The sequence below is a fragment of the Mus pahari genome, chromosome 16 (genome assembly GCF_900095145.1).
Source record: "Mus pahari chromosome 16, PAHARI_EIJ_v1.1, whole genome shotgun sequence".
Lineage (NCBI taxonomy): Eukaryota > Metazoa > Chordata > Mammalia > Rodentia > Muridae > Mus > Mus pahari.
Window position 1 is genome coordinate 20,920,470 of NC_034605.1, and position 14,462 is coordinate 20,934,931.

The 14,462-nt window shown below is 36.9% G+C and overlaps 1 protein-coding gene across 2 annotated transcripts in view; it reads right to left on the reverse strand.

The window, feature by feature from the left end:
- Sugct (succinyl-CoA:glutarate-CoA transferase) overlaps positions 1-14,462 on the reverse strand; it is a 728,955-nt gene that overhangs the window by 516,548 nt on the left and 197,945 nt on the right. For both annotated transcript variants that reach the window (XM_021215549.1, XM_029547521.1), the window contains one exon: positions 7,034-7,129. In XM_021215549.1, the coding sequence (XP_021071208.1) occupies positions 7,034-7,129 (96 nt within the window). The remainder of the gene's footprint in view (positions 1-7,033; positions 7,130-14,462) is intronic.

The window sequence follows — 14,462 nt, forward strand, 5'->3', positions numbered from 1 at the left end:
AGAGAGAGAGAGAGAGAGAGAGAGAGAGAGAGAGAGAGAGAGAGAGAGAGGTAAGAAAAAGAAGGAAAGGAAAATGGAGGAGAGAGAGGAAGAAGGAGGCAAGAAAAGAAAGAGAGATGATAGGATTACATTTCAGAGTCCTTTAAAGGGAAGAAGATGGTTGTGATTGCAATTTCACTTACCTGACTGAACTTATGAAAATTTGTATTAATCATGGAATTGAAGTTCAATGGTATGACACTAATTCCTTTATATTAGTGAACCTCCTTGGTAGCAAAGCACATAGTTAGAAATGAGAGCACTTCTGTTTTAAGGTTGGCCAAACTTCAACAATAAAAAATAAATTCAGTGTTCTTCTTCAGTGTACTCACTATAGTTTTCTATCCTCATGAGTATACATGTGAATAGATTTTTTGATGCTCTGAAAGATAATTGGATATCAGAATTCATACAAATGTAGGCTTTTAAGAAACTGAAATCGGCAAGGGAGTAATATTGTAACCTGAATAAACTCAGGTTACAATATTAAAATTAAAGGGGTGGAAAGAAGCCTAGATGTCCATCAAATGATGGATAGATAATGAAAATATGTTACAAATACACAATGAAATTCTATTCAGATATAAAAAATATTAAGTCATGGAATTTATAGGTAAGTTAATAGAACTGGGAAATATTATACTGAATAAATTATCTCAGACCCAGTAAAACAAACACTACCTGATCATTCTTATTTGTGGATATTAGATTCAAATCTTTAAATTTTAGTGTATAACCTGAAATAACTATAGAAGCCAGGAAAGTAGAAAGGATCCATGAGAGGTGAGAGGAAAGAGTTCTGGACAGGAAAATAGCAATTACCAAAGGGGAAGTAGAAAAATGTGGGGACTTAAATAAAGATTGGAAAGGAAGGATAATATAGAAGGAGAAATAAGTAAATTCCATGCTTAGATTTTATCAAGCTTGTAGGGCTGTGCTTGCTGTCATGATCATTGTTAATTCATGTGAGTATCTACCTTATTGTGTCTGAAAAATAGTTTCCTTGATGTTTTCCCTTTGGCTCTTAAAATCTTCCCATGCCTTTCAGGGCTAAAGATATCCCTTTCAGGGTTAAACATCCAGTATTTATCTCTTATTCTCTGAACGTTGACCAGGATTAAGTCTTTGTATTAATTACCACCCACTTCAAGAACTTTCTTTGATGAGAGTTGAGCAATGTACAACCATGCAAGCATAGCAATGAGATTTCACAAATTGTTTTATTGCCATGTCCTTGTAGAATACTAGTAATAGGTTTTCCCCTGGTGACCATGACCTATCTTGTTACAGGCTCCTGGCCACATTGATAATGTCATGTATGGGTTCTATCTCTTGAGACAGTACTTAAATCCAATCAAAAAGTATTTGGTTATTCCCATAACATTGTGTCACTCTCTCATCATATGGCATATATGTCATTATTATGGCTCACAGAATTCTGAGCTGGGTGAGACTAAAGTTTTCTTTTCTTTTTTGACAGCTTTTATAGCACCTTCCAAGAGTATGAATGCTAGCCAGTAGGACTGAAGCTTCCAGTTGAGTACCAATTAGATATCTCTGTGTTCTTATACTCAGATATGTAGTATCTTCTGCAATAGAATCTAAAATATAAATTTTAGATGGTAGACAATATCAGTGGCACTACCCTGTCATGCCAAAGGAGATCTATATGATTCCCCTGGACCAATAACTCAAAAAAGGTAACCCATATATGATTTTTAGGGAACATATATTGTATATTTGAGACCTTGCTCTATTTAGAATGTAACTCTAAATATACTCTGTGTGTGTGTGTGTATGTGTGTGTGTGTGTGTGTGTTAGAAAACTTCTATAGTATTAGCTTACATATGGCTTTTTTAAAAGACATTTAATGTTAGATAGTATTGCTAGTATTCCTTCCTCTATCATGCTCTCCCATCCCCCAATCCATTTAATCTTTAATTTTCTACACTTTTCCATCATACACATATGAACACATATGTAAAGCTTAATAACTAACACTTACATACAAGAAAAAAATCATACAATGTTTGTCTTTCTGAGAATGGGTTATATAAGTTTGGATGATTATTGCTAGTTCTACCCATTTACCTATAATATTCATAAATTTGTTTTTCTTAACTTGTTAAGTTTAAAAAATTTTCCAGCACATGATGGCACATACCTAAATCCTACTATATACAAGATTAATATAAGAATATCAAAGTTCAAGGCCTGATGTACTATATATCAAGACCATGCCTCAAAAATACATAAAATATAAAAGTTAGCAGCCAAAGAATTAAGAAGAAAAGTGTACCAATGAACTACTGATTTGAGAAATTAAGAAGTACATGTTCATAAAATAACATGTAATGAGGGAACACTATTTCTCAGAAGAATATATTCAATGTATTCAAGGTCTATGAAGGTTATCTGAAGGAGATCAGCAACTAAATAAAGCAAGGTGAAAATCTAAAAAAAAAAAAAAAAAAAAAAAAAAAAAAAAAAAAAAATAAATCAGGATCTTTATTATAGACACTGGACTTAAAAACTCAGACAATAAGAAACAAATTAGAAACAAAACTACTTATCATAAGAACTGAATAATAATTATCTTAGAATCACTCATGAAAATATTCGTCAGGTCTACTTAAAAATTGAGGAGAGACAAGAATCTCGAAGCATATCTAAGACCAATCTTATTACATTAGTTTCCTTCGAGTTAAATTTGCATTCCATCTTTAATCAGTGTGTTTAACTTGTTAAGTTTTAAAAATTTGCCAGCACATGATGGCACATAGTTCTCTAGACAGAGGAAGTAGATTGATTCTATGCTCCTGATGAAAAACCAGGTATCTTATTTTTTAAGATCAACTGTGATCAAATAGGCTCAGTACCCATTTAATATGAATGAGATTACTCAACTGTGAAGTACATCTCTATTCTTGAAGAAACTACTCACATAAGTCTTTTATATACTTAACCTTCCAAAATTAAGGCCAAAGACTCTGAATTCCTTTATCCATCACAGTAAAATAAGAGATTATTTGGGATGCCAGAATTCTCTAGGAGACGCTAAGATGTACAATAAGCCTTTAAAATGAATATTCTATTGTTACTAAAAACAAAGAATAACAAAAAATAAACTTTTAAATTTTGTAATATAACTTAGAATTATCCTACAAAGCTTCCTAGCTCAAAAATGCTGCTTTCTCCATATACTGAATTTAGATTATTTGAAGTGAATTCGCATAGATTCTTACATTGTCCATTTTCGAAAATCCTCTTGAGAATAATCTCCAACATCAATCATAATTATGAATCACTTAACCAAACCCCTGAGCTAGGAGCAAATGATAGGAAGAAAGAGTGATAGTGTTATGGAAACTGAAACCACAGCACTCCTATCATTGGCAGAAGGAGATAAAAATGTCTAAATATAGAGCTAAGAAGTTCTGTGTTTGAATGTGTTTGAATGGAAAATCTCCATTCGATTTACTTGTGAGATTTTTTAATCTGGAAAATAATAAGACCCAGTCTGATTCATTCAAAAATACAATGTCTTCTATGAATCAAGGAAAGGATGTTCTAGCTAGAAGTCTAGAGGCGGGGGGGGGGGGGGGGAAGAAAAGGAGGAAGAGGAGGAGGAGGAGGAGGAAGGAGAAGAAGGAGGAGGAGGAGGAGGAAGGAGAAGAAGGAGGAGGAGGAGGAGGAGGAGGAGGAGAAGAAGAAGAAGAAGAAGAAGAAGAAGAAGAAGAAGAAGAAGAAGAAGAAGAAGAAGAAGAAGAAGAAGAAGAAGAAGAAGAAGAAGAAGAAGAAGAAGAAGAAGAAGAAGAAGAAGAAGAAGAAGAAGACCACCTTAGGTAAGCAAACATGTCTAAAGTGACATGAAGAAATTCTCCAAACTTGTAATTATCCTAGAAGGTAAATCAACATGAGAAAAGGAGTTATAGCAGACAATCATAGCAAAGTCTCAGATATAAAATAGCCATAAACCTCCTTGTGTTGGAATTTTCCTCTGTAGGGATGGATTAGTAGAAAGATGTTTCAATTTGGTTTTGTTGTGGAATATATTGGTTTCTCCATCTCTGATGATTGAAAGTTTTGCTGGGTATAGTTGCCTGGGCTAGCATTTGTGGTCTCTTAGAGTCTGCATGGTACCTATCCAAGATCTTCTGACTTTTTGAGTCTCTCTTGAGAAATCTGATGTAATTCTGATAGATCTGCCTTTATATATTTCTTGGCCTTACAGCTTTTAGTATTCTTTCCTTGTTCTGCACCTTTAGTGTTTCAATTATTATATGGTGAGAGGAATTTCTTTTCTGGTCCAAACTATTTGGTATTCTGTAGGCTTCTTGTACATTTATGGGGATCTCTTTCTGTAGGTTAGGGAAGTTTTCTTCTATGATTTTGTTGAAGATGTTTTCTGGCCCTTTGGAAAGGGAATTTTCACCCTTTTCTGTTCCAATTATTCTTAGGTTTGGTATTTTCATTGTGTGCCAAATTTCCTAGATGTTTGGGTTAGGAACTTTATACACTTTGTATTTTCTTTGACCCATGTGTCGATATCTTCTATAGTATCTTCAACACCTGAGAATCTCTTTTCCATTTCTTGTAGTCTGTTAGTAATGCTTGCATCTGTAGCTCCTGATCTTTCCTAAGTTGTCCTTCTCCAGGGTTGCATCCATGTGTGATTTCTTTGTTGTTTCTATTTCCATTTTTAGGCTTGGACTGTTTTGTTCAACTATTTCACCTATTTGATTGTATTTTCCTATACTTCTTTAAGGGATTTATGTGTTTCCTCTTCAAGGGCTTCTACCTGTTTGCCTGTGTTCATTTACACAATTTATACTATTCAAATACTAAAAATGAGGACATCATGAATTTTGTAGGCAAATGGATGGAACTATAAATTATCATCCTGAGGGAGGTAATCCAGACCCAAAAGGACATGCATGGTATATACTCACAGATAAGTGGATATTTTTATTAGTCTAAAAGTATAGAATACCAATGATACAACCCACAGACTGCGAGAAGTTTAACAAGAAGGACTTAAAAGAGGGAACAAAATAATCACAGAAGTCAGAGAGAGGGAAGGACCTGGATGAAAGAGAAGGGGTGGGCAAAGGGGGCAGGATCAGATTTGGGGAGAAATAGGAGGGAATCCCAGAGGACCAAAAGAATGAATGGAAATACCTACTGTATGGGGATGAGGGCAGGGAGAACTGCTAGAAAGTCCCAGAGACCTGGCATGTGAGAGGCTCCCAGGACTCAACAGAGATAACCATGGCTGAAATGACCAACAGTGAGGAGATGGAACCTGAAGAGACCATCTCCAGTAGACAGATGGGGCCCCCAGTGGAGAGATGGGGTCACCAACCTACCTTCAAAGATTTTTATCCAGAATTGTTCCTGTCTTTAAAAGAAATGGCAGGAACAAAAATGGATGGAGCAGGGAATAAAGGAAAGTCCTTCCAGTGACTAACCCAACTTGGGATCCATCCTATGGGAAGGCACAAAACCCTGACTATTACTGATGCTATGTTGTGCTTGCAGACAGGAGCCTAGCATGGCTGTCCTCTGAGAGGCTCTGCGAGTGACTGACTGAGACAGATGCAGATACTCACAACCAACCATTGGTCAGAAGTCATTGACCTCTATGGAAGAGTTAGGAGAAGAATTGAAGGAGCTGAAGGGGATGGCAATCCAATAGGAAGACCAACAGTGGCAACTAACCTAGACCCCTGGGAGCACCCAGAGACTAAGCCACCAACAAAAAAGCACACATGGGCTGGTCCGTAGCCCCCAGCATATATGCTGCCGAGGACTACCTTATCTGGCCTCAGTGGAAGAGGATGTGCCTAATACTCAAGAGACTTGATGCCTCGGGGAAGAGGGATGACATGGGGATGGATGGGTGAGTGGGAGCACCCTCTCAGTAGCAAGAGGAAGGCGGTGGGATGAAGAGCTCTTGGAGGGGGGACCAGGAAGGAGGCAATATTTTTTTAAATAGCCATAAACAGATGAGAGGGAAACATGCTGATCTTACACTGAATTATGCTTTCATCAATTTGGATTAAAGTAGAAGGAATGAAACTAGACCTGCCCAAAGAAATAATTTCTTAACATTGAAATGACGACTGAAACACTGATGGATTTCCTATCAAATGAAAAATCCTGACTTTATGTGTTTCTTGACAAGAATATACATATTGAAATAGCTGGAATAAGATCCATTCCTTTATTCAGAAGATAATTCCAGAGTATACTGCCTGCATTTCTACTGGATATGAGATAAAAGATGAGAAAGACCCTGCTACTCTTAAACTCATGATGCAGTATGGAAAGTTTGACAAATATATGCAGAAATGCGAAGAAATAAGCAACCAGGCCAAGCTGAAGCTAGTGGCTTGGAAGAGGCAGTAGAGTTTTGTTATTTTTAAAGGATCACAGTTTCTTCACATATTCATTTGCACAATCCAAAGTCCAGAATTTCTGAGGATAAGTTTAGACACTTAATAGAGAACAGCAGCTCTTAAACCATCTGTTTTTCTCCAAGGATGAAGATCCAACACACGCAAATTTTCACTTCAGTCTAACCCTGTGAGAATATTATTGTCAGATGGAAAAGGTAACATTTGTTTTATAGCTAGTATAATAAACTAGCTATAGTCATTGGCTTTTGGATAAAGAAGAAAAAAAAAGAAAGTGAGCAGATAGAGAAGGAAGGAGAGAGAGAGAGAGAGAGAGAGAGAGAGAGAGAGAGAGAGAGAGAAATGGTCATATTATTAGCCCCACTGTAACTCCTTTCTGTAAGTGCCTTCAATCCACTTAAGTGTCCTATTACAAACCTTACAGTGAAGAAATGGCAACAAAAAAATTAAAAAGAAAAATAGAACTTTGCTGTAAGAAGTCAGAGATACATCATAATACAACCATGGAGAATCTGTAAAAACTTCATTGTTAGTATAGATCTGGAGGATATAGTAACAGAAGGCTCACTTGTACCTGATAAGGAACAATACTGCCATGAGCTGTGCCCCAGCGTTTTGCTTCCTTTTGTCCAATAAGATAATTAGCAGCTACTTGGGTCAAACATGCCACCTGCCAGAATTAAAATATGAAGTAAATGAATTAGTTTACCTGTAATTGTGAGCAAAATGTTATAATATAAAGCCACTTCACCTCATGTCATTGTGTAATGAAAAAGATCCTAACTCATTGATAACATACACATGTCATATTCTCTTCACACAAATAGAGAACAGTATTACATTATTGCATGACTAAGTAGTTATAAGTTTAAAAATATAAACACACAAAAATTCTTCTCCTAGAGCCAGGCGTGGTGGCACATGCCTTTAATCCCAGCACTTCGGAGGCAGAGGCAGGCGGATTTCTGAGTTCAAGGCCAGCCTGGTTTACAAAGTGAATTCCAGGACAGCCAGGGTTATACAGAGAAAAAAACAAAAAACAAAAACAAAATACAAAACAAAACGAAACAAAATAAATAAATAAACAATTCTTCTCCTGAAAAGGCCATCTGAAGGCAGATGTTAGCCAAGCCAAGGTCACCTTGATCTAGCCTTGAGGGAAAAAAAAAAAGTTTCAACACAATAAGTCAGCAACTAGGGGATGAACTCCCTTCTCTACTATGCCCTATTTCCTTTCATCATGACACCAAAAAGCATGCATCATCACAAAGGCCAGCAAACCAAAGCAAGGAGCTATATCACCTTTTAAGCTTTTCAACAAACAAAGAAATAATGCCAAGTTTCTATTAAGCCAGTTTAGTTGAGTTTTGAAAAATGCCCAAGCATCTTTTGATATAAAAAAAAAAAGATTTTTAACTCATTAATAAACTTTCCTCATTTAAGAAAAATACTATATCTCTCTCAACTTAATCTGCCCCAAGCCTTCATTATTAAGTACATTTTGTGTTTGAGCACCATAGATCTGTTTAAGAGCCATCTAAAACCTCACTTTAGCCTTCTTTCACTGACAGACCTTGAAGACGCTCTTACACTTTTTTTCATTGGTTTGTTGGTTGTTTTGAGACTTCAGATACAGCCTCAGTCTATAAATCAGGGTATCCTGGAACAAACTTTATAACCCAGGTTAGCTTCAAGCTTGTAGCAATTCTCCTGACTCATCCTGCTGTGTGCTGGGATTGTAGGCACAAGCTATGAACTTTCAAGTCCACCTAAGGAAAACATGAAGATAATGGCAGGATTTCTATGACCATCCACAGTGATTTTAGGATCCCTGGATACTTAGCTCTCTGGGGATTGGGACTATGAAAATGTAATAAATGATATTTCATAATCCACAAGAAAAAACCCTCTGAGTTCATAATATAGCTTTTATACAGCATTGACTATATCATTATTATACCTCTTCCAGATCATCAGATGTGACTGGGAACTAACTCAGCCTATAATCCAAACATACGCCACACTGACAGTAGCTTCTGGAACAACATGGATGTTGATTTTTCAGGGCAAGTTTCCATAAGCATTTCTTTCCTTGTGCCTGGCATGGGAACCATACTTCCTACAAGAGGTATCAATATGAATCATGCTGGGTGAATCTCGCTGCTGTATCGGCCATTCTCCTTTCATATAGAGACTGACTCTCATTTTTGTGTTAATTTACTGCTTTGCTGAAATTGGAGCTGCCTTGTGGCAGCTGGTTCTGCTGTACTACCCAGGTGGCAAAACTAATAAATTCTGAGTCATCCACTTCTGGACCTCCATCTGGTCTTGGGCATTTGAACCATGAAGCACTCCGGGGCTGCTTGGGCTGCCTAGTGCTAATAACCATTTCACAGATCACTTCTGTGTCTTTCAAAATGCAAAATCAAAAGAACATTTTGTAGTAAAAATACCCTGGAAGGGAAGGCCAGAATCATGGTTTCTAAGTTTTGCCAACACCCAAGTAGGTACACGGCTGTTGGCATCTCATTTAACTCCTTTGACCCTCAAATACTTTCTCTATGAAGTTATGATCATTTTAGCTAAACTTGTGGGGTTTTAAGTATTTCAAAATCAAATAAATAAACATTTGAAATCCTAATATATAGAAAGACAATATCTCAAGTCCTTTGGAAAAAATATATGTCATAAACACAGATAGTCTGAACACAAAGCACACACAAAATTGTAAACTATCTCAAATCTTACAGTTAACATCTGCATTTCTAACAAGACTATCCCTTTTAGCTGTCAAATAATAATACAGAAGAGAGACAATAGTAGACATTTTCTCGTGATTCCTCTTCCTGAATTTGGGGACATTTTCTGAAGTCTGAAGTTGGTAAGACAGATTCTTCTTTCATAGAGCTCTTTTGAGGTCTTTTTATTTTCTCTTTCAAAGAAACACCAGTGAAAGTCACTCTCTAAGACACTCTAAAAATACTAGAGTCCAAGAATTTAAATTCATAAAGGTAACTACTGCAGGAAATTAATCACTATACATATATTTTTCACTTCAAAGTCAACAAATGTTTGCTACACCATCATCAGCAAAGACACATGAAGTAGTAGATTGGGTGAATGATTACAAGCAAATCTGCAAATCCTAAAACAAGGTAGATAATGGCTAGACTCAAGGCTGGGTATCAACCTGGCTACTTTATTTCTTATATACCTTATTTTTTCCATTCTGTGTGTATGAGTGAGTGTGTGTGTGTGTGTGTGTGTGTGTGTGTGTGTGTGTGTCAGAAAGAGGAGACAGGGAGACAGTAAAAGAGAGGGAGAGAGAGAGGGACAGGGACAGGGACAGGGAGAGGCCTGGATGTCTTGCAACTCAGTATGAAGACCAGGTTGGCCTGGAGCACAAGAGATCAACCTGCTGGTCCTTTCAATTTTTGACTTCTTTTGCCTGACCCTGCCTCATTTAGAATGAATTTGAATTAAAGACCAGAACTTATCTTTCAAAGTGCTTCTAAATGAAATATAATATCCATTTCCTCCACAAATCAGTAATTAAGCTTCAAAATTAGCAGGTTCTTAATGGGTAGAAAGGTTAAATAAGATTTTAAACCAGTTGTCATTAAAATAAAACTGGGATTTGTTGGTAGCGTCTCAAACACAAAGCTGGATGGGGAAAGAATTCTATTTTTGAAAAACAGCAATGGGGCTAAACTTAGCAGTTCAATATTTAGAGGGGGCATACAAATCTGAGAGTAATCTACTGCTTATAGGGCTGTATTTTAAGGCAGGAGAAGGGGGAGAAAGTCAACAGCTATGAGGTGATTTTGTATGAAAAATCAGAGGTTTCTTGGGCAATTAATGACACATTTTTCACAAATTAAAAGAATGCAGGATGTGACTTTTACGTTAATAACTACATACTAAACACTCATTCTAAATATTGCATTAGATCATTACTTTCATCCCCTAAACTTAGGCTCATTATTTCATCAAATGGACGCTATATAATTTACTCAGAATGTTGCCTTTATATGGTTTCATCTAAACAAAAAAGCCAACTTTGCTTTAATAATAATAATTCTGCAGTAAATCTATTATTTTAAATAACATAGTGGTCCTGATAGTCTTTGTATCTACCCAGAAGTCCAATCAGGAGTAGCTTAAATGAATCACAAAGGGCACAGCCCCTAGAGGCTTGAGGAAAGTTGTGCTCTTTTATTTCATGAAGAAATATTATGATGCCCAACCTGACCACTGAAAGCAAACTGAAGCCATAAAATATTTCATCAACAAAAGGAAAACAATTTTGAGAGCAAAAAGAAAACTAGGACTATGGCCCATTGTATCAATCAGGTCGCTGCTATTGCTGCCATATATATATATATATATATATATATATATATATATATATATATATATATATATATATTCTGGGAAACACTAAGTTATATTAAATTCCAAGCAAACCTGTACTTATCTACACTTATCTCTACTGAGTCTTAATGGCCAATTTTAACATAATCTTTTCCAGATAGCCCCTTGTTCTTCACACAAGCAATAAAATGTTTCTTGACTTTAAATGAATAAAGTACCTTAATACAATTACTATTTGAATACTTTCTAAGGTGGCCTTGTTCTACAATCACAAGGCAATAAGATGCTAAAACTAAAAGCTACTACATTAGTTGTTCTCAAACATAGCTGTGCACCACAGTTACATTGTAAAGGGACAGAGGAATTCTTGGGACGCACCACTAAGCTTCTGAACCACATTCACGTGATTCAGAACATGGGAAAAATCATTTGGTTAGTGTACTTTTAGATGCACATGATATTTAAAAACTGTACTGGCTGGTTTTGTGTGTCAACTTGACACAAGCTGGAGTTATCACAGAGAAAGGAGCCTCCCTTGAGGAAATGCCTCCATGAGATCCAGCTGTAAGGCATTTTCTGTTAGTGATCAAGGGGGGAGGGACCATTGTGGGTGGGACCATCCCTGGGCTGGTAGTCTGGTTCTATAAGAGAGCAAGCTGAGCAAGCCATGAGAAGCAAGCCAGTAAAGAACATCCCTCCATGGCCTCTGCATCAGCTCCTGCTTTCTGACCTGCTTGAGTTCCAGTCCTGACTTCCTTTGGTGATGAACACCAACGTGGAAGTGTAAGCTGACTAAACCCTTTCCTCCCCAACTTGGTTCTTGGTCATGATGTTTGTGCAGGAATAGAAACCCTGACTAAGACAAAAACCAAAGCTTTAAAAATGTCCAATTAAATAATTTGGCATTAATACAGATGGGTAAGTAAAAGAATGGGGAAGCAAAATAACTTGTCTGAGATCACACAGCCAGTCAACAACACCAACTCCTCTGTTTTCCCCATGCTATAACATTTGTATCTTCTTATTCCTCTTTTTAAATTAGAGACTGTTTTAAGATAAATACTTTTTAGTATAATCCCTTTTTTATTCTCATGTGTATAACACTGAATTTCAGTGTTGAAATTTTTAATAATTTAACTAGTAATCATAGTTGTTTATTGAACAAATGTTGCAGGATGTAGAAATTAATTAACTAATTAATTAAATGCTATATGATCAGCTTCCTTTGATCTTATGACCAGATGTGAAGATAAATTAGTATTAAGGTACCTAATGGAGCGAGGAGATGGATGAAAATGAATGATCATACTGAGTAAAAAAAAAAAATCTCTAAGACAAAGAATGAAGACTGAGAGCAAATCAGGGGAGCCTCAGTCAGTCATGGGCCTCAGATGCTATCTGACAGCATTTTTAGCCTTTGCCTTAGAGAAGCTAGGGGTCTGTTCATTCCAAAGATCTACCTAGTAGTCAAAAAAATGTTAAATAATACACAGAAGTTAGTAATAAATGGCTAGTAAGGGGCCAAAACAACACAAGATTATCTGTAATTAGGCACAGGAATTGCAACATTTCAAGGGCTCTATAATCTCTGAAGCTCTGACCAGCCTGTGGTTAAGCTAGTGTGTCTTCTTTCCAGGATTCCATCAGAGAGACTTACTTTTTCTGATAACCACACTATCAGACCTGCTATTAATCACTTTTTGTTCTGAAATTTCTATGTAATATCATCTACTTTTTTCAATAGTTGGGATTATTTACTTATTCTCTAATAGTTGGGATTATTTACTTATTCTCTACTGTTACGGCATCAACATACCCCTTTAAAATAATGGTTACTCTAAGCAGTCATATCCCACAGCCTGAAGAAATCAGACTATACTCTGCTGTAGCTATTTCTCTGTCTAGTAGATTTAAAAGGCTATCCTGTGCTCCAAATTTATGGACCTTCTCAGTCCAGGTCAATGGCATAGACAAGACCATTAACAAGATCAAAGAAAAAAAAATTCCCTAAACTAAAGATACACATATCTATACAGATTCAAGGAGCATAAAGAAAACCAAAGGAAAATATCAGAAAAGAAACTGCCAACAACAACAAAAAAAAATAATGCATAAAACACTAAATATACAAAGAAAGAAGACTGAAATCTGCAAAATAAAAAATGTAATTCACGGCTCTCCGCTCCTCCCTGTCCCAAAGACAGCATCATCTTTTTGTGCAGTGCCAGCCTTGTCCCTCAGATACAATGGTAAAGGTTGGAGTGAACGGATTTGGCCATATTAGGTGTCTGGTTACCAGGGGCTGCCTTCTCATCTACATCTGGCAAAGTGGAGATTATTGCCATCAAGGACCCCTTCATTGACCTCAACTACATGGCCTACATATTCTAATAGGATTCAACCCACAAAAAGTTCAACAGCACAGTAAAGGATTTGAACTGGAAACTTGTCATCAATTGGAAGCCCATTACCATCTTCCAAGAATGAGATTCTGCTAACATTAAATGGGATAATGCTGGTACTGAGCATGTCATGGAGTGTACTGGTGTCTTCAACACCTTGGAGAAGGCTGGGGCCCACTTGAAGATCTGTGGAGACCCTGTTAAGTATGATGACATCAAAAACGTGGTGAAGCAGGTATCTAGGCATCCTGGGATACAGTGAGGACCAGGTAGTCTCCTGCAACTTCAACAGTAACTCCCACTCCTCCACCTTTGATACTAGGACTGGCATTTCTCTCAATGACAAATTTGTAAAGCTCATTTCAGGGTATGACAATAAATATGGCTACAGCAACAGGGTGGAGGCTCTCATGGCTTATATGTCCTCCAAGGAGTAAGAAGTCATAGACCACCCGCCCCAGCCATCACATGAGAGCAAGAGAGAGACCCTTGTTTGCTGAGGAGTCCCTGTACCAACCTGGCCCCCAAAACTGAACATCTCCCTCAGAGTTTCCATCCCAGACCTCCACAATAACAGAAGGGACCTAGGGAACCCTGCTCTCTTGAACACCATCAATAGCTTGCTGCACCCACAAAAAAAAAAAAAAAAAAAAAGAAAAGAAAAGAAAAGAAACTAATTCTCATTTAAAGAAAAATGAACCACAGAAACACCTGTGTTTTTCCCTGATACATCTATGAAAGCTAGGAGTATATGGAGAGATATACTCTAACGTCACAAATGCCATTGGTAATGGACAACGTTACCTAGCAAAATTATCATCCATAGTTAGAAGAAAAATAAAAACTTTTCATGATAGAAACCTGAATTCATGTCCACTAAAGCAACCCTATGAAGAATGAAGAGAACTCTAGAATGAAGAGAGGAACAGCACTTCAAGAAACTCTAGAAAGAAAAGTTGTACTTACTGAAACACAAATATGTCTAGAAACGCTAACAGAAAAAAAGCAACAAAATTACTCCAGTCAATACACACTTTCACTAATAGCTCTAAAAATTACTTACTTCAATTGCCCAATCTAAAGAAACACCTTAGATGAGCACGTTAAAGAAACAAGAATCTGGCCCTGAGCAGACCTTGGGCACTGGGTCTGAACCCACACCCACAATACTCAGACTAAGCTTGACTCCCAGATGCTCTAACATACCCAGGATCACAGATGAGAAGG